The following is a 19,224-nucleotide window of genomic DNA, read 5'->3' as shown; positions in this document are numbered from 1 at the left end:
AACAATTCAAAGAGGACATCGTATGAAGAGATTGCTATGGATAAAGAGATAACTCTACCAATTAAGAATTTATAAAATATATAGAATAAGATGGAAGGACAGTTCAGGAGAATTAATGCAAAAGTATGGTAGAAATGGATAAGAATAGTGTCAAAGTTAATTGATCAAGGTGAGCTGAAAAGGAAATCTAAGGAAATGTATATAAATGAACTTTCTTAATAATTTGACAGTGAAAGAAAGAAGAGATTTAGGGTGATAGCTGAAGGGATAATAGTTTCAAATGAAATATTTTTAAGGATGGAGAAATGTGGGCATATTTATAGGTGACAGAGAAGGAGTCAGTGAATAAGAAGAGACTGACAATGAGAAAGGGATAATTAATGAGATAAGATCTGAGAGAAGAAGTGAAATCAAGTACACAAGTTAAGGAGTTAGCCTTGGAAAGAAGTGACACTTTTTTATTGAAGACTGCACCAGTGGAGGAAGGAATGGAGTCTGATACTCAACCTCTCCCAAAACATCACACTGAGCCCCTTCAGTTTAGTGTCTTCTCCTAGGAGTGCAGGAGATAATTTTTCAATTGAAGTATAGACATTCTTTTTGATTCCCAGAACTTCAACTCCCTACATTTCTGAAAAGTCCATTTCTCAGGATCACTGTTCAGGCAAGAACCATGACAGAAGAGGTTGCCAGAGGATTGAGAACCTAACTCAGACTTACTTAGTCAACACATGTATTTGAAGTTGCCATTATTGGCATTATGTTTCTTCCTCATCCTTCATAGGAAGTCCCAGAAAAAGGCAGGGGAGAGAGAGACCACAAGATAGAGGGAGACAGAGACAGACACACAGAGAAAGAGACAGACAGGGAGACAGAGAGACAGATACACAGAGACCGACAGAGAGAATTAAATGCCACATGTTCTGGAAAGTGAGAGCTTCAGAAGTTAGAATTGTTCCTTTTCAAGTGTAGGCAGCTCGTTCCTGGATCAGTGGGTTGTCTTCCTTGATACAGGTTTTATATAAAACCACATACACTACTTCATAGATATGGGTCAATAAAACACCTAACTTTTTCTGCATATCCCAAAATGTCCAAGCTTTCAGAGCTAAGCCATAACTTATATTGCTCACTAGACGTCACCCAAGGTCCAAAAATCAAGGGAACTCTCCTGTTTTTCCTGTTTCAATCTCTTCCAAGTTAAATATTTGCCACCCTCAACAAATGAACTATGATGCAATAGGTACATTTATCTATATTCTAGACAGTTCTCTGGGGAATCTCAGGAGGCTCAGACATTGTCCCTTCAAGTACCTTCCCCCAAGTATAATCTGAGATCTTCATCTTAAGGGGAGGGGAAGGAAGAAATGTTGGAACATAAAGGAGAAAGGATAAGGTTTGGACTAGTTGCTGAAGTTTGGGAAAGTTGTCATTTATTTTTTATAAGGTCAAATAGTAGACGACCAAGACCGAGGTCCTCTGAGTCAAAACCCAGCTCTTTTCCAGCTAAGTTATACTGAAAAAGTACTAGGATTTCTGCAATCAGGAAAAGAGTTTTGGGAAGAGCTTTGAAAACCCTCAAAAAATATGGATTAAAGTCTCTTGGGGCGACAAGATATTCCATGAAGTAGGCATTGAGTTGTTTGTGGGCTGGGAACATCATTTTTACTAAAGCAGGACTTGACCTGAGAAATACCATCTCCAAAAGGCACAATTAACACAGGAGAAATTGACATGGGGATTGCATGTTTCTCATCATCACTTCTCCGAGGACAGAAGTATGGGTAGAGGGCTTTCCCATTGAAACTGCAATTAGGGTATGTGTAGATGTGTGATCTTTGAGTCACATTGAAGAAGGAAATTTCCTTGTCCTCATAGTTTAGGAACACTCCTATTCTACGGGCCTGTACTGAGAGACTGAGGGCTTTTCTAAGGGTGTTGAATATAAAATACTCATATTCATTCCACAGCCCCAAAATCCAGTAGCCGTTCTTAGGGGAAAATGTGATTTCCTTTTCCTTCCTGTTCACATCCTCCCAACATACCCCCAGATACCACTTCCTCATCTCCCCAACCTCCACCTCCCAATAATGTTTATCTGAGGAAAAGCTCTGTGAGGCCAACACACATGGAAACTCAAATGTTTTCTCAGTTTTAAGCTTTTCCATCATTTCTTCATAGGTCACAGATTTCTGATCTTTAGATACATGGAGTTTGGGATGAGCAGTATCTGGATCCAGAGTAATTTCCACTGGGAGGAGAAAGAAAGAAAATAGTGAGGGAAGGGACAGCTAGGTGATGCATTAGATAAAGCACTAGCCCTGAATTCAGGAGGACCTGAGTTCAAATCTGGCCTCAGACAATTGACATTTACTAGCTGTGTGACTCTGGGCAAGTCAGTTAACCCTCATTGCCCCACCAGAAAAAAAAAACAAAAAAGAAAGAAAAGAAAAGAAAAAAAGAAAAAGAAAATAGTGAGGGAAGAAATGAGAGTTATAGAAAGGGAGAAGAAAATGAAGTAGAATAAGAACAGGGGAAATGAGAGACAGAGAGAAATGGAAAGATAGAGGAAGATAGAGAAGAAGTGATGGGAGAGGAAAGGAAGAGAATACAGCAAGAGAAGAAAGGAAAGAGAGAAAGGATGAAAGAGAAACCAGGGGAGGGGAGAGGAAGAGAGATGAGAAGAGGAAGACTTTTCCAACTAAGACCAAGTAATATTGGCCCCAGATAAATTCTGCTGACTTTTTTGTCTTACTTTATTCTTTGTCATTATTGCATATGTGAAAACACGTGTCTAAATTTTACCCTTAGCTGTTATTGTTTGCCTTTCCCTTCCCTGAAATTAAGTCTTGGGAAAGTAATATAGGACAGTTAAAACTTGAGGACTCACCTATAAGTTATTTCTTCATAAATAAAGTGTGGAAAGTAGGAGAGAAAGAAAAGAGAGGAGAGGTGCAGAGCCAAGATGGCGGAGGAAAGACATTAAAAGCACAGAGCTCCTGATACAATTACCCCAGAAACAACAATAAAAGAACCCCTGGGGGCAGCTAGGTGGCTCAGTGGATAGAGCATCAGCCCTTGAGTCAGGAGTACCTGAGTTCAAATCCGGCCTCAGACACTTAACACTTACTATCTGTGTGACCCTGGGCAAGTCACTGAACCCCAATTGCCTCACTAAAAAAAAAAAAAAACAACAACCCCTGGAGCAGAAAAACACACAAAAAAATGGGCTGAGATTATTCTCCAGCTATAGATAGATTGCAGGGCCTGTGCTGGGCTACAAGTAAAGTCCAACCCTGCAATTGTGCCAACAGAGACCCCATCCATGCTGCCAGAGGAATTTACCCCAGGGCCTCTGAATCAGCCACAGCACCAGTGTCTCCTAGAACTGAGCATGCGGTCAGGTGAGAGGGCTGAACAGCTGGCCAGGAAAGGGAAGTACAGGGGTATCAGCTAAGGGAGGAATTCAGCTGTACCACCCCATCAGGGAACCAGGAAGAAATCCTCAGCTGCAGGAAGCCCAGGTGGGGGATGGGTGCAGGCTCGTTGAAGCTAAGAACCACACCACAGAAAGTTTTGCTGGTTGGTTGTTTAGTAAGTAGGCTTGAGGTTATCTTCAGACCAGAGAAAAGGCCAGGCAAGAGTAAAACCTGCCCTCCCTCAAACCAAAACACCTGGGACCCTCTGAAGCTGGGAACAGTAGTGGAACTGAAAAGCAGGGGCACCTAGTGCAGAGCTTAAAGTCAAGTAAAAGCTGAACAAGCAAAGAAAGTTCAGAATTATAGAAAGCTTCTTCAGTGACAAGGAAGATCAAGTGGCACCATCAGATGAGGAAATCAACCACAGGGCCCCTACATCCAAAGCTTCTAAGAAAAATATGAACCGGTCTCAGGCCATGGAAGCTCTGAAAAAGGGACTTTGAAGAGAAAGGAGAGATAGAAGGAAGATGTAGAGGGAGGGAAGAAAGAATGGAAAGCAAAATGAGAGAGATGTAGCAGAGTCATGAGAAAAAAAAAGTCAAGTTTGAAAAGCCAAATGGAAAAGGAAATAAAAAAAAAACCCTGTCTATTGAAAATAATTGCCTAAGAATTAGGATTGAACAAATGGAAGCTAAGTGACCTTATGAGAAACCAAGATACAGTAAAGCAAATCCAATTGAATGAAAAAATAGAGGGCAATGTGAAATATCTCCTTGGAAAAACAGCTGACCTGGAAAATAAATCCAGGAGAGAAAGAAAAGAGAGACCAAGAGCAACTTCAAACCAGGGACCATGTAGCCCGGGATTTTAACCTTTGGTAGTCTGGTGAATATTATGGATTCTGTCCCAGGACACTTTTTTAATTCATGAAATAAAACACATGGTATTACAAATAGAAATAAATTTATATCTAAATAGTTATTAATGTATTTTTAAAATATAATTTCATAGGCACTAGGTTAAAAACTTTCACTGCCAACACAACACATTTCAAAAGTCATCTTTAAAATCAAAGAAGTCAGAAGTCAAAATTTTAATTCTCATTCTATGAGATGCTTCCCTCTACAGAATCAGAGAAAATGTGTTTTTCTTTTTAACAGGTGAGATGTATGCATGTAAATTATGGGAGAAGCAGAGAGAAATCAACTTATTTTTATGAAGAAACATTATAAAGATAATTTTTTGAGGAGTGAGTCTGGAAATACTATTCAAAATGATGACATGAAATGGGCTGAAGAGATTGTATTTCTGGCATTACCAGAGAGAATTGGATAGGAAAGAAAGAAAGAAGATGGAGAGGCCTCCCTTTTTGATGGAAATTTTTTTTATCCTTTATCTTAGGAATGATATAAAGAAAATTTCTGAGAAGATTTTTCTTTTTTCACATGTTGTTTTATTTAATATCTTAAATGAATTATGTAGGACTGTGTTCTCATAAATGAAGGAAAGTCATCTACCATTAGACTGTTGACATGTGATGACTCTGCCTATGATCTTTATCATAGCTAATGTATTGCAATTAATTATCTATATCTCTTTCTTATTATTCAGTAACTTTAATATGAATTTTATCTCCTATATAAAGAAATGTAAAAAACTGCTTATGGAGAAAATGTTTCTCCATATTATTAAATAATATATAACAATCTGGGTTGAAGCCTCAGAAATTTTTGAGAAGGTGGATGTAGTGTTATTACTTAATTAGAAAATGTACAACTATGATCTTGAATTATCCTATAACTCCAGATGACAATGACATTAATAAACAATTCCATCCCTTAACCCAGCACAGCTTTCTTCCATTGTCCTCTTTCAATTCAAATAGTGCCTTTGATAACCTACCCACTGACCTCACATCACATTTACTCTACTAACTCTTTCCCAGCAATGAAGGCTTGGGCAATCAATATCAGAATTCCTCCTCAACCTGTTTCTTTGGAGCCAGGGATAAAAGAAGAAGAAGTAACAGGAGAGTAAGAAATGTACTTGAGGTGGGATGAGAAGGAAACCAATAATGTGAAGAAAAAAAAACAGTTTCAGTTACCTGAATGTTCAGTGGCCTTGATCCATTCTGAAAATAGAGAGCTAAATGTTATTTCTGGGATCAGGTGCAAAGAATGACAAGTAAGGAAAGGGGGCTGGAGACTACAGGGGAGATAAACATATGATTTGTGGATGGAGGATAATTTGACAGGAGAGGGAAGTTGTTCTCTTACCTGCTTCTTTTGTTTCTTTCTTTAACTCTAAAAATAATGAATCAGAGATGAGATAACATTGAGAAATAAACCTCCCCAAAAGAAAACTTGAAACAAAATGATAAAACTTACCCATATTTTTCTTGATTTTCTCTAAAAGTAAAGAGAAACAACAACAACAAAATCTATGTGTGAAACATCCCTTAGATAGATCAAGATTTAAAGAAAGGGAGAATGTTTTAAGGAAATCAAATCCAATGGCAAGAAGTAAAACTATTTCTGAGAATGTGTCTAATCCAGAAGCCATTCCCCCATGGATGGTCAGGACCCAAAGAGAGAAACAAAATGAATAAAGAAAGTACATTACACTAGTGAAAAGTCACAAAGAGTTTTACAGTACCCTCCCCTCTTCATTTCCATTACCTTGATTATAGTAGGTATAAAAAATAAAAGCAAGGGCAGCCAAGGCAAGAATTATCACCATAAGGACAGCATACATCCAGGGGGATGTCTGGAAAAACTCATCTGTAAGAAACCCACATAAAACCCCAGGAAAAATCAGAGGTAATCTCAGTATTTTGTCCTGAGAAAATTATTGATAATAATGATAAACACGATAGTGATAGTAATAATAAAAATTCTGATATGCTTGTGAATTATTACAGTTATTACATTTAGAGATGGTATGGTGTGGTAGAAAAGAGTCAGAGCATCAAGGAGGAATAGCTTTATAGTTTCTGGTATTTTAGAGGCTATTAAGACCGACTCATTTAAAGGATATTGTGAAACAAAGATAAAAATGATTTTCTAAATTAATATTACAATTGTCTTCTCAAATTATTCTCCATGGGGGGAGTATAGTAATATTAATGTTTAGAGAATGTTTCAATCTTTGTTTTTATTATATGTTTCATGTGTAACAATTGGACAATAATTGCAAAATCTGCAAAAGATTCTAAATTTCCTTAGACATGTTTTTGAGAAGTCTCATTGTTTTATTTGGTTATTGACAAAGCTATTTAAAGTCGTGTTAAGATCAATTTTGTAGGAAACTTTCCATCTGATTACCAGTATCTGAAACACCTGAGAGACTTTACAATCACACCCACAACTCTAGAGCTGAGGCTTGTTAGTTGAAAGACTTTCATTCCACAACTATAGCCAGAGGACATCCCAAGAATCATCTGTGAAAAGACTTCCAAAGACTTAAATGGACATTTTCCTGTTTTCCTTTTCCCCATTGTATACACTGTTTATAATGTCCACTTACTAAAGGGCAGAGCCCCCTTTCGTTTTTCTCTGTTTGTAATGTCCACCTGCTAAAAGGTAGTGCCTCCTTTAGCCTCAGTTAATGTGTTGCTCAATTATTTTTCTCCCTTTTCATTCCCTTTAATTTGTTAGTCATAAGTATCTGTAATGTTATTGCTTCATGTAAGGAAACAATATTTCTTCATGAATCACAGGGGGAAATGTGAGAATTAGGGTGCCACCCCCTCCTCCTGTGAAAGACATTGTGAGAACCAGGGCGATTCCCCACGGGCCCCCCCCCCCCGAAAAGAAAGCATGTGACTAGCATCCAGAAGCTGCCTGGTGTCTGGAAGTTAAGTCTATTCATAGACCACCTATAAGTCATGTCAATCAATGGACTAGCCAATTAGCTTGGAGCTGTGTGTGGGGACCACCCTTCGTCTGGTCCCACAGGAAACTTCCACTGGAAGGTACTGAGGATCAGCCTTTTTCATTTGGGAACCAGCTTGTGGTGGCAGGACTTCACATGTTCCTTTTGGAAGTGTGGCTGTGAGGTGAAGATGAGGTTTTCTGTCTATATTGCATAGATCTAAGCTAGGGTCTTCCACTCTTAAGAGATCTGTTCTCATCCTCTCTTTCTCTTCACTAACTTCTAATACCCTTTAATAAATACTTAAAAGCCTAAACTGTTGCCAAATTTATCAGTAAATATTAGTTAATTTTTCCCCCATGCTGGGGTCAGGACAGGCGACCACACATTAAATTTCAAACATCACAATATGAACATACAACTTTCAGAATAAGAAATCAAAGCTAAAATAGTTATATGAAAAAAGCTGTAAATCATTAATAATAAGGGAAATTCAAATTAAAACAATTCTGAGATACTACCTCACACCTATCAGATTGACTAAAATAAGAGAAAAGGAAAATGGCAAATGCTGGAGGGGATGTAAAAGAATTGTACTATCGGTGGACTTATGAAGTGGTCCAACTATTTTGAAGAGCAATTTGAAAATATGCCCACAGGACTATTAAACTGTGCATATCCTTTGACCATTTCTTGGTTGGTATCCCAAAGAGATCAAAGAAAAGGGAAAATGATTTATATGTACAAAATATTTATAGAGGCTATTTTCATGGTGGCAAAGAATTAGAAATTGAGGGGATTCTCATCATTTGGAAATGACTAAATTAGTTGTAGTTCATGTGATGTAATACTATTATCCTATTAGAAACAACAAGGGAGATGAGTTCAAACATACCTATGAAACCTTATATGAACTGATGATGCAAAATGAAGTGAACAAAACCAGGAGGACATTGTACAAAGTAACAGCAATATTGTAACAATGATGAATTGTAAAAGACTTAGCTACTCTGATTAATACAATCATCCATGTTAATTCCAAAGGAAAAATATAATCCACCTTCAAAGAAAGTACTAATGAACTCTGAGTGAAGATGGAAGTGTACTTTTTCACTTTATTTCTTTTTCTTTTCACAACCTGGCAAATATGGAAATATGCTGTGCATGACTTCATATGTATAATGGGTATCATATTGCTTCCCTTCCTAATATGTGAGGGAGAATCAGGAGGGAGGGAGAGAATTTGAAACTCAGAATTTTTTTTTAACAAATGTTGAATTTAAAAAAAAGAAAAAAAGACTGACTTCATCTTTTATGAAAATGAAGAAATTGAGCATTGAAAAAATAATTGACTTTCTCAGTGTCTGAGGTGGGATTTGAACCTAAGTCTTTTTGACTCCAAGTCCAATATCCTTTCTACTCTGCCATGGAATGCCATCTGTGTTAGTTATTGGCTATTGTTTACTTGGTCCTCATTTTCTTTTGTTAGTAAATGAGGAGTTGGACTAGATCCCTAAGATTATAGATTAAATGATCACTGATCCAGAGCTGGAAAGGAAATTATGTTTCATCTAATCAAATCCCCTTATTTTATAGTTAAGAAAACAAAACACTCGTAGAGATTAAAAGAATTTGACCAATGTCTAAGTCATAGTTAAATGTAAGAGTCAAGATTTGAATTCTAGTCCTGTGATTACAGGTCTAGTATTCTTTCTACTGAAATACAATCCTGTGAAATTAATAGCATTGTTATAGCCTACTTTATATAGGAAGAAACTAAGACAGAGAATAGTTAAGTATTCTCTGTTTGGAAACTAGGTGATGAGTTCAGTTGTTTCTAAGTACATGTTACATTTTTGTACTCTGTAAATCTCTGGAACCTTGTAAAGAAGACTCCACCCCTGTGGTAGCCTTTGGTTTCTTCCTGAAACCAACCAAAGGTTCCCAAGAAATGTATTTTCCTACTATGCCATGTCACTATTACTATGTACTTTCCCATTTAGTTCTCTTTCTTTCTTTCTCAATACCTAGAAATCCTTATAGGAAACATCTGGTAAAGTCAGATCAACATTTCTTTACCACATATTGTAAAAATTCAGGTTTTAAGATATATTACATGTTTGATTCTATACTAGAATATTTCCTAGAGTTGTCTAATGTCATTGGAAAATATGTCTCCGCCTGTTTTATTTTCGCCTTGCTTGATGTTGATAATCAGAGATTCATCAGCATTATCTCCTTTGTTCCATTTTATAAGGAATTTTGTGTGATTTTGACATAGGATCAGGCCACACCTCATTGGGGAGTTTTAAAAGACAGTGTTTTATTCTACTAAATCTAGTGCTTTTATAAGGTTAAAATAAAAATAGGCATATTGTGATCTTGTATTCAATATAATTTAAAGTGAATGTGAATGTAAAGATAAAGAGTGTTGTTGGGAGAACTTGTCCTACTTTCATCAAAGATGTCCTCGATGTACATGTAGATGTAGGACTAGACCTTGGATTTCGTTGATATGAAGTACTGCCATTAATAAAAACCCCTCTACTAATTCAGATAAATGCCTGCTCTAGAATTTACAATGCTAGAGAGTTTTCTTTGGTCATTTGGAGGGTGATGTACCCAAGGTCACCGAGCTTGAGTCACATAGTCTGGGTGAGAAGTAGAAATCAAACCTATGTCATCTTCACTCCATGGCTGTCTCTATATCCCCTACACTATATCTGTCTCTTCTGCAGATTATCCTCATGGAAGTTTTAGATATGACAAATTAGACATACAGGTTTTTAGTTATGAATATTTTCTTCATCATTTTGATTACTAGCCATATGATCAAAGATCTTTGACAAAATTTTGGTAACCTCCCTTCTTTCAGATATCTTTAGAATTGATCCCTTAAAACTCTCAAAATTGTGTTAACTGTATCAGAAGTCTCTTCTATGTCTATTTACTTTAGTTCATCTATTCATGCCATTTTTATTTTTAGGGTCATTTCTACTTCCATCAGCATTATGATGTTATACTCAAAAGGTACTGGTTGCACTATCCTCTCCTTAATGGAGAAAAGTTTGCTACATCTGTCCATTTTTATTTTGCCTTTTCAACCTAATAGGGGTGTAATGTCCCTTGAGTGCTAATCGCTAATAATAATAATTAACATTTATCTAGTGGTTACTATGTGCCACACATTATGCTAAGCTCTTTAAAATAATTATCTGATTTGATCCTCACAAGAATCCTGGGAGTTATTACTATTCTCATTTTCCAGATGAGAAAGCTGAGGAAAACAGAGTTTAAGTGACTTGCCCAGAGTGACACAGATAGTGTCTGAGATTGAATTTGAACTCAAGTCTTCCTGACTCCAGTCCTAGTGCTCTATCCACTGTACCACCTAGCTACCCAATGAATTTTTTTGTTATCTTTAAATGCATAATAAAAATTACTATACTGACTTCTTTATTTGCCTTTCCAAGGAGACCCTGTGAGTGATTCTTTCATTTACTTGCTTTTCTCTTCAGGTTTCACTTAAAAAGTCAGCCCTCCAGGTTCATCCTTATCTGTTCCTGGGATAATTTTTGCTTAGATGGATCTTTTATTTAATTTCCTTTACCTTGGTTTTCCCTCAACAGTTTCTTACTTTTGATGAGACAATAATGTTTATAATCTTCCACTATTCTCTTTGGTAAAGTTTTATGAGCCCATTTTTACTTTGAATTAGGGTTGCTATTGTTTTACATATGTCTCCAACAAATAATTGCTACTGAATGGATTTCTAGGGTCATTTTGTCTTTTCTTTGGGGCCACTGAGAAACATCAATTAAACTTCCTTAGGATATAATGATAATTTTTAATGGATCAATTATAAAATCCTTTTTTGGCCCTTACATTCCTGGCTCCTTCCTATTTTTCAAATCTTTTCATATTTTACTCCTTTTCACATGCTCTATGATCCATTGTGAACAGCCACCTAGCTGTTCCTCACACAAGACATTCCACAACAAAATTCCATGCCTTTTTACTGACTATCCCCTCATGCATGGAAAGTTTTCCCTCCTAACCTCCACCTCCTCACTTTCCTGACTTCTTTCAGGATTCAATTCAAGTCCCATCTTCTATAAAAAGCCTTTCCCAACATACTCCTTTACTTTAAGTTACTTCTCTGATTTTATATACACACATTCACTATACACACACATATATATATATTTATATTATCTTCATATATTTTATTATTTTCATATATATACATTATATGAAGTATTATATATACATATGAAGGTATCGAAAGGAAACAACTTCAATTATATGTAGGTAATATAAAAATATAAAGAGATATACACATGTATATGTGAATTATATATGCATATATATTTGTGTACATAATAGATAGATGGGTCAAAGATATATCTCGTATGTACAGTTATTTGAAAGCCCAATAATATTACAAGCCCTATTAAATGACATATGAATGAACATTCAGAATGCTATTGTCCAGACTTTGATATGTTTTTGGGCAGATGACTTGTACAGTTGACCTAGAGGCATACATATGTTCATGCATACATGCATGTGTACACACATGCATTCATACAAACATGCATACACACATATTTTCAACATCTAGGCCCAGAACTTAATAAGAGGAAAATGTTTCTTGCACTGTCTTTAAATATTTAACTATTAAATATCCAATAACCACTAAATATACAATTTGTCATATTCTTAGACTTGTTTACTTACTTATTTCTTTTAGTGTTTCATGTTTACAAAATGATAGAAATTAACTAATCCATGGAGTTCCTATTAATATTTAGAATTGTGTGCATAAATAGTTTAATATCAGAACTTGGATCATTGTATTGCTGAAAATAGTCATCCACAGGTGTTTATTGCATAATATTGTTGTTAGTACAATGCTCTCCTGGTTCTGCTCACATTACTCTGCATCAGTCTGTGTAAGTCTTTCCAGGTTATTTTTTTTAATTAGCCTGCTTGTCATTTCTTATACCACAAGAGTATTCCTTTGCAATAATATATCACAATTTATTTAGCCATTCTGCAATTGATGGACATCCCCTTAATTTCTAATTCTTTGCTACCACAAAAAGAGCTACTATAAATATTTTTGTATAAATTGGTCCTTCCTCCTCCAACCCCACTTTTTATCTCTTTGGGATACAGATCTAGTAGTGATATTTCTGGATCAAAAATGATGTCTTTGGATAAAAGATTTTTCAGTTTTGCCTAAAATGACTTGTTTCACAATTGCAAATGCATTTGGTTACTACCTGCATTGTTCCAGCCTTTGAAAGTATCCTGAAAATTATATCTTAAATACTTCCGTTTTCCCTTAATTAAGCCCTCCCTTTCTCTTTCCCCTCCTCTCCTGTGAAATGTTTTACTTACAGAGACTAAGTTGACACACAATGATGCTGATTGGATTTGTACTCTGCGAGTGTGAACAGTTCTAAAAAACAAATGTGTGCCCTAGAAAACTGAAGTCACTATCGGCAAGATCAGTATTCCTTAACATGTTAAAACTATTTTTTGCTTTACTTTCAGTTGATGTTTTAACTTTGACAACCATTCATTAGACTTCTATTGACCTGTTTACCTCTGTCAAGACGTCCCACTTCTCTTAGTTCAGATAATTCCCCTACAGATCAATTGGGAAAGCAATGTGTAATTAGGTGAATTAAATTACTAAAATGTTCATATTCCTTCATCTAGAGATCTCACTACTAGGCATATAGCTCAAGGAAGTAAAAGTAAGAAATAAAGGTCCCATAAGCACCGAAATATTCATAGCTGTACTTTTTTATAGCAAATAACTGAAAATAATTTCATCTCTTTAGTGTTAATTTCCCCTGGAGAATTTTAATTTATGTGATAGTATTTTTCTTGCCTTTAAATCCTTTGAAATTTCTTCCTAAATTGATGAAAGTGTGTGGTTCGTTGATTGTCACTTAATCATTATGCTGCATTACCTATGGCAAGTGATAAGAATTTCCATAATTCAATAAATCATAGGTCCTATAAAAAGTATAAAATGGCACCAAAAGCCATTTGAGAAAGTGAAATGAAGCTAGCCAGGAAGTCTGTCCTAATTGGCTGAGAAATATGATCGCTCTCTCTGGGTCCTGCATAAAAGTATCCAGTTACCTAGAGTCAAGAATTCTATAATAGAACAAGTCTGTCTTTCCAACAAAGTATCTGAGTAGAAATTGCCTGGGGTGAAAAGGAGAAGGCTCTACCATGACTTCGACTTTGGGCAGGCTTCCTTTTTTCTCTCCCCATTTTCATTAGAGGAGGATGATAGGAGCTTTGAAAGGTCCAAAGGATTCATTATCATCCTACCATTATTCAGCTGGGACAGCATTGTGTGGTAGCAGTGTTACAGACTTTTGGAAAGAACTTTATATGAACTATTCTTATTGTACCACCTTTACAAATTATCCTTTTTAATGGCTGACTAAATGTTGTCCAATTGATCATCTTGGGGGAAAGCACATTGGTGGATTGTCAGGTGAGAGCAACCTCCAAATCCTAGAACCTGAGGGGAAGGTAAACCTTGCTGTAGCATATCAAAGTCATTTGTGAAAGTTGGGAGTTGTCACAAGGATCCTCAGAGTTTCTATGAGTTGCATTGAAAATCTATGTCAGTGGGCAGCTAGGTGGTGCAGTGGATAAAGCACCGGCCCTGGATTCAGGAGTACCTGAGTTCAAATTCAGCCTCAGACACTTGTCACTTACTAGCTGAGTGACCCTGGGCAAGTCACTTAACCCCCATTGCCGCTCCCCCCTCCCCCAAATAAGAAAATCTATGTCAGATACACTTATCTTCTCTCTCTCTCTATCATAAATACAGGAATGCAGTTATCACTTCCTCCTAAAATTCCCCCATTTAAATCCCAGAAACCAGATCTATACTAACTATTGATTCCTTTTATTCATCATAAAATTAATTGCTTTATAACTGATTCAATAGCTGGGTAGAGTAGTTATATATTTGTGCAACAAAAATGTTGGCACTCATCTTCAAACCATTTGGGACTATACATTTTGAGCATATTCCCCCTCAGCCTTTATTTTTTTGAAGGGATTCAAATCCACAAATCTTAAACTAAGAGTCACATATTCTACAAAGTCACTTGAGTACTTATGCCTTTTATTTCCTTCCTCTCCACCCTACTCACCTGCTATCTGCACTCTGGATTCTTTCTCTTTTCTGAGGAGAAGGTTTAGGACTGAACATGAGATGTTCTTATTTGAATGTTCTTTTACAGGAAGGGTGGTTTCTATGAAAAAGAGACCATTATCATCTTGGTTCACTGTGTGCTTTGATGACAGCCATTGTTCTGGATACTGTCTCCATTGTACATTTGGCTTGGGCAACCACCCAGCTGATTGACAAACCAGCAAGATGCCTCCATCTCTGTATCCCTCAAGAGAGATAAGAGGGGTTGATCCCAGAGCTGCAGAGAACAGGAAATAAAGTTAAACCAAGAAGCATATTTCAAGGATATTCAGGAACAGAGCTCATCTAGCATTGGGATAGTTTGTGGATTTGTTTCTTTCTCTATCAATGAGTATTGAAACATGGCAGCATGGCTCCTTAAGTAGCATGTTCTAGCTAAATGAGCTTAGATATAGATGGTAAGTATATCACATTATTTAAAAAGTAACTCACCTGCTACCTGTAGCTCCCAAGTATACTGCTGGTAGAAAGTTTGGGAGCTAAACCAGCATCCATATGTTGCCATGTCTGAAGGTGTTATGTTCTTCAATCTTAAGGAGACTCTCCCTTCAGTGATGGCATCTTGAACAAACTGAGTTCTCCCTTGATATTCTTGCATCTGTCTCGTAGGTATTTCTCTTCCATCCTTGTATAAAAGCAACATGGAAGAGAATTGGTTCCTGAAGAACCTCACCTCCATGTCCTCCAAAGTCATCTTGGGTAAGACATAACAGGAGAAAATGACATCTTCTCCCACCAATGCCTGAATAGGTTCATCTGGGCCAAACACTTGAAACTGACCTGTAGAGATAGCCAGAAACGACTTTTAACCATGGATATTTGTCAATATAATGCAAAGGGCTTGAATACGGTACAGGATGAAAGGTTCCATATAACCCCTTCTTGATCTTCATCTACTTCACCAAGAACAGAAATCTCTCCCTTTTCCACTGACACCAGACAAAGCTCATGAGTTTAGAATTGCATGCTTATAACATACAATAACAAAATATTGGTATTGGAAGGAGCTTTATATGTCATCTTGTACAACCTTCTATCATATTCCAGAGTTAGAGTTGATGATTCAGGTCTTACTTACACATTACCAGTGATGGATCACCTCACTAAGTAAAAAGCAATCCATCCCATTGTGGGAAGGCTCTAATCACAAAGCCATTCTGTATGTTGAATTAAAATCATAATCACCGTAACTTATGCTCATTGATTCTGTTTTTTTCTTTTTATAGCTTTTTAGATTTATTCTATTTTCCTCTTCCTCATGGTAGCCCTTCAAATATTTTGAAAATATAAGTTGATCAGAAATTATGAACAAGTTGTGATTCAGACCAATTAAGAGAATGCTAATATTGATACAATCACTGGTCCATTAAAGACAGAAGTATCTTGGGCCCAGAAGGTTTGTATTTATTGTCCTGATCTTTCTACTAGTCTTCATTAGAAGGAATGAGACTGATGCTCAGACAGATTAGGATGTTAATTGAAATGAGAGAGAGAAAGCAAAGTTACTTATGATATTTTTCTTTTTCTTTCCAGTCTTTGCACCTAAAAATAACTCATCTTGGGACAGCTATGTGGCAGAGTGGAAAAAGCACTGACCTGGATTCAGGAGGACCTGAGTTCAAATCCGGCCTCAGACACTTGACACTTACTAGCTGTGTGATCCTGTGCAAGTCACTTAACCCTTGTTGCTCCACAAAAAAAATAATACATCTCTAAATCATGTCAACTAATTAGATTTGATTGCTATGTCACAGACCTCATAAAATTAGGAGGGTATATAAACTGTGACTCCATTGTCATTATGGGTCTTTGTTCTGAGAAAGAAGGTTAATGACCATTATTTTATTAATAATCTGACAGTTTATCAATAAGATTATTAAATTACCCAGAAACTATGTCTCATACTTTTAATTAATTGTCACAGATTGAATAAAGTATCAATAGGGAGTAGATCAATAAGATAAGTAATGAGGTGAACTTACTTCACCTAATCAAGTTCAGTGTCCTCATATTCCTAAGTTCAAAAGTTCACCTAACTAAGCACAATGAATTTTAATTTATTGGGTCCATATTAGTTATCTCCCAGAATTTTGAAAGAACTGGAGAATATGTTTGTGAAACCATGGTCTGCAAAATCTAAAACAGCATGGAAAAATGGGAATATATTTTCCAGATGTTCCCCCAAAAAAGAAAAAGAGGATTCTACAAACTATAGGTTTTTGAGTTCCCACAAGAGTTAACCTAGGTAAGTTTATATAGATTCATTACTAAATTGTCTGTGTGACCCAAAGAAGTTTTACACACACCTGATGCCCCAGAATTAAACCTGGTCTGCATGTGTGCATGTAGAGCAAAGGGTCCTCTTAGAGACAGAGAATGTGATCCCAAACTAATGAAATCAAAGCTCCTTGAAGTATGTACATATTCTAATGTGTATTCCATTCATCAATAATGGCAAGGAATAGGATCCAAATTGTTATTGTTGTCATTGTTCTCCAATGCTGCACAGAGTTTATTGTACAGGAAATGAATAAATATTTGTAGTAAAGGATAGAAGGAAAGAACGAAGGAAAGGAAAGGAAAGGAAAGGAAAGGAAAGGAAAGGAAAGGAAAGGAAAGGAAAGGAAAGGAAAGGAAAGGAAAGGAAAGGAAAGGAAAGGAAAGGAAAGGAAAGGAAAGGAAAGGAAAGGAAAGGAAAGGAAAGGAAAGGAAAGGAAAGGAAAGGAAAGGAAAAGAAAGGAAAGAAGGAAAAAAGGAAGAAAAGAATGAAAAGAAACAAAGAAAGAAGGGGTATATTTTAATGGGACCTTTCACTTATTTGAACCAAGGAAGTGATCAAAATGATAGAAATTTCAAACACTATACCAGGCTTGGGGAAAATACTTGGTGAAGAAGGTACATTTTAGTTCTCTCAAATAATAAAACAAGAATAGGCATGTTTAGTTTTTCTTGTTTCTCTAGGATGGGCAGAATTGGCCAAATGATAATAGCAGCAACTTGAATTTAGCTAGCTAGGATTAAGAGGTAACATCTAAAAATAGGAATCTTACTTAATTGACTTTTAGTGGACTTCAATGCACAAATGTGGCATCTAACCAGCTGAACTATTATGTGTATCACATAATCCTTGCTCAGTGTTTGCCCAGTTCAATTGATCAGAATAGACATGAAGATAAAAAAGAAGGGTGAGGATGGAACAAAGAAAAGGAGACTTACCTGATCCCAGTTGTATGAGACTAAGAACAGAGATGAAGAGGAGGTGATGCTCAAACAGATGGAAGATTTGACTGTGGCATTGGAAAGCCTGAACATTCAACATATTTGTGGATCTGTTTATCAGAAACTGCAACAAAGTGAAAATGGTTATCTTTAGTAGAGTAGATAATGGGAAACACTAGAGTCAAGTTAGGAGTATGAGTCAAATTCTCTAATTCATGGTTAGGATGACTGGAGTCACAGAATTGCTGAGATATGGTAGCCTTGGGAAATTACACAGGAAAAAAAATCATTTTTCCTGATACATTTATATCAAATTCCTAAGAGCAACAGTTGAACAAGGGTTTTCTAGCTTAAAAGGCTAAATAGAGCAAATTTTTTATGCCCAATAGGGCAGGAAGCACAGAATAGAGATGAATGATTCTTGAAGCCATGACAAACAAATAGAACAAAAAGGCAAGAGGAAAAGTTAAGGACTAGTGACTATTCTGGAATCTCTTCCTAATTTCCTTTAGTTTCATGGCCTGATCTTTCAGCTCTAAGCTTCACTGTTATAAGATGTGTCCTGTGACTCTAATATAAAACAGCTCTGTTTGGGTGGGTGGAAAGACAGTTGAACTACAAATTAGGTGACCTTTACAGTTTCAGATGTTTCAATTCACCTCTCCGACCATGTTTTCTTATCTGTTATATGTGGGCTAGGTAGCTTGTACGATTGTTTCTAGATCAAATATTACAAAGTTATGAAGTTGATAAGAGGCAGGTGGCACATTATTGATAAACAGCCCTTGGACTTCATAAGGACCAGTAATGAAGAGAAGTGGACTCTATGTGCAGAGACAGTGCTTGTCTTGTACATAAGAAATTAATAATCCAGATTCTGAGGTCCTCCTTTTACTCCTCCTCCTCATCCTACCTGCTACCATGTGCTCAACTGATCCTTTATTGGGAGAGCACACAAGAGCAGAGAAGGGATTCTTGCCCCATTTCCTTTCTTGGGGAAAAACCCAAAACTCCGCATATAGATTGTATGGTTGTGGTGGGCAAAGTAGAAGTGGAAGATGTAGGATTGGTTCATGGTGTTGGTAGGGCCAGGGTTCATTAGTGGGTCTCAGGTGCTGGGAGTATGCTGGAGTCAGTTTTGACTGCCACAGTAACTCAGAATTTAATAGACTGTCTCACAGATGGTAGGTACATACTAAATTTTCATTGATTGATTGGCTCTCCATAGGAGATTATTAATTTTTATTTTCTTTTAAAACTTTTTATAAAATCACTTTGAACTTAAATACAAAAAGACAAAAAGGTCAGTGAACACAGAACAACATAAAAATGGAGATTCAATATAAAATGATGGCTTTCCATTTCACATTATTTCCATTTTTCTTTTTGGAAAAATGTTTTAATAAATATGCCAACTTGTTTTCAAAACTACCATGCTTTCTGTGCTTCCCTTTA

At 36.4% G+C, this 19,224-nt stretch overlaps 1 protein-coding gene across 1 annotated transcript; it reads right to left on the bottom strand.

Moving 5' to 3' along the window:
* Nucleotides 1-1,592: 1,592 nt before the first annotated feature.
* On the bottom strand, nucleotides 1,593-17,869 carry LOC122738792 (butyrophilin-like protein 3). The gene is made up of 8 exons (XM_043980703.1): nucleotides 17,767-17,869; nucleotides 14,983-15,330; nucleotides 14,489-14,767; nucleotides 6,098-6,199; nucleotides 5,807-5,827; nucleotides 5,696-5,722; nucleotides 5,524-5,550; nucleotides 1,593-2,251 (listed from the first exon to the last, which is right to left on the bottom strand). Exons 1-8 carry the CDS (start codon nucleotides 17,867-17,869, stop codon nucleotides 1,593-1,595), a joined length of 1,566 nt encoding a protein of 521 aa, XP_043836638.1.
* Between the last annotated feature and the right edge of the window lie 1,355 nt (nucleotides 17,870-19,224).

This window comes from Dromiciops gliroides, chromosome 2 (genome assembly GCF_019393635.1).
Source record: "Dromiciops gliroides isolate mDroGli1 chromosome 2, mDroGli1.pri, whole genome shotgun sequence".
Lineage (NCBI taxonomy): Eukaryota > Metazoa > Chordata > Mammalia > Microbiotheria > Microbiotheriidae > Dromiciops > Dromiciops gliroides.
This window is presented reverse-complemented; position numbering and strand designations above follow the sequence as displayed.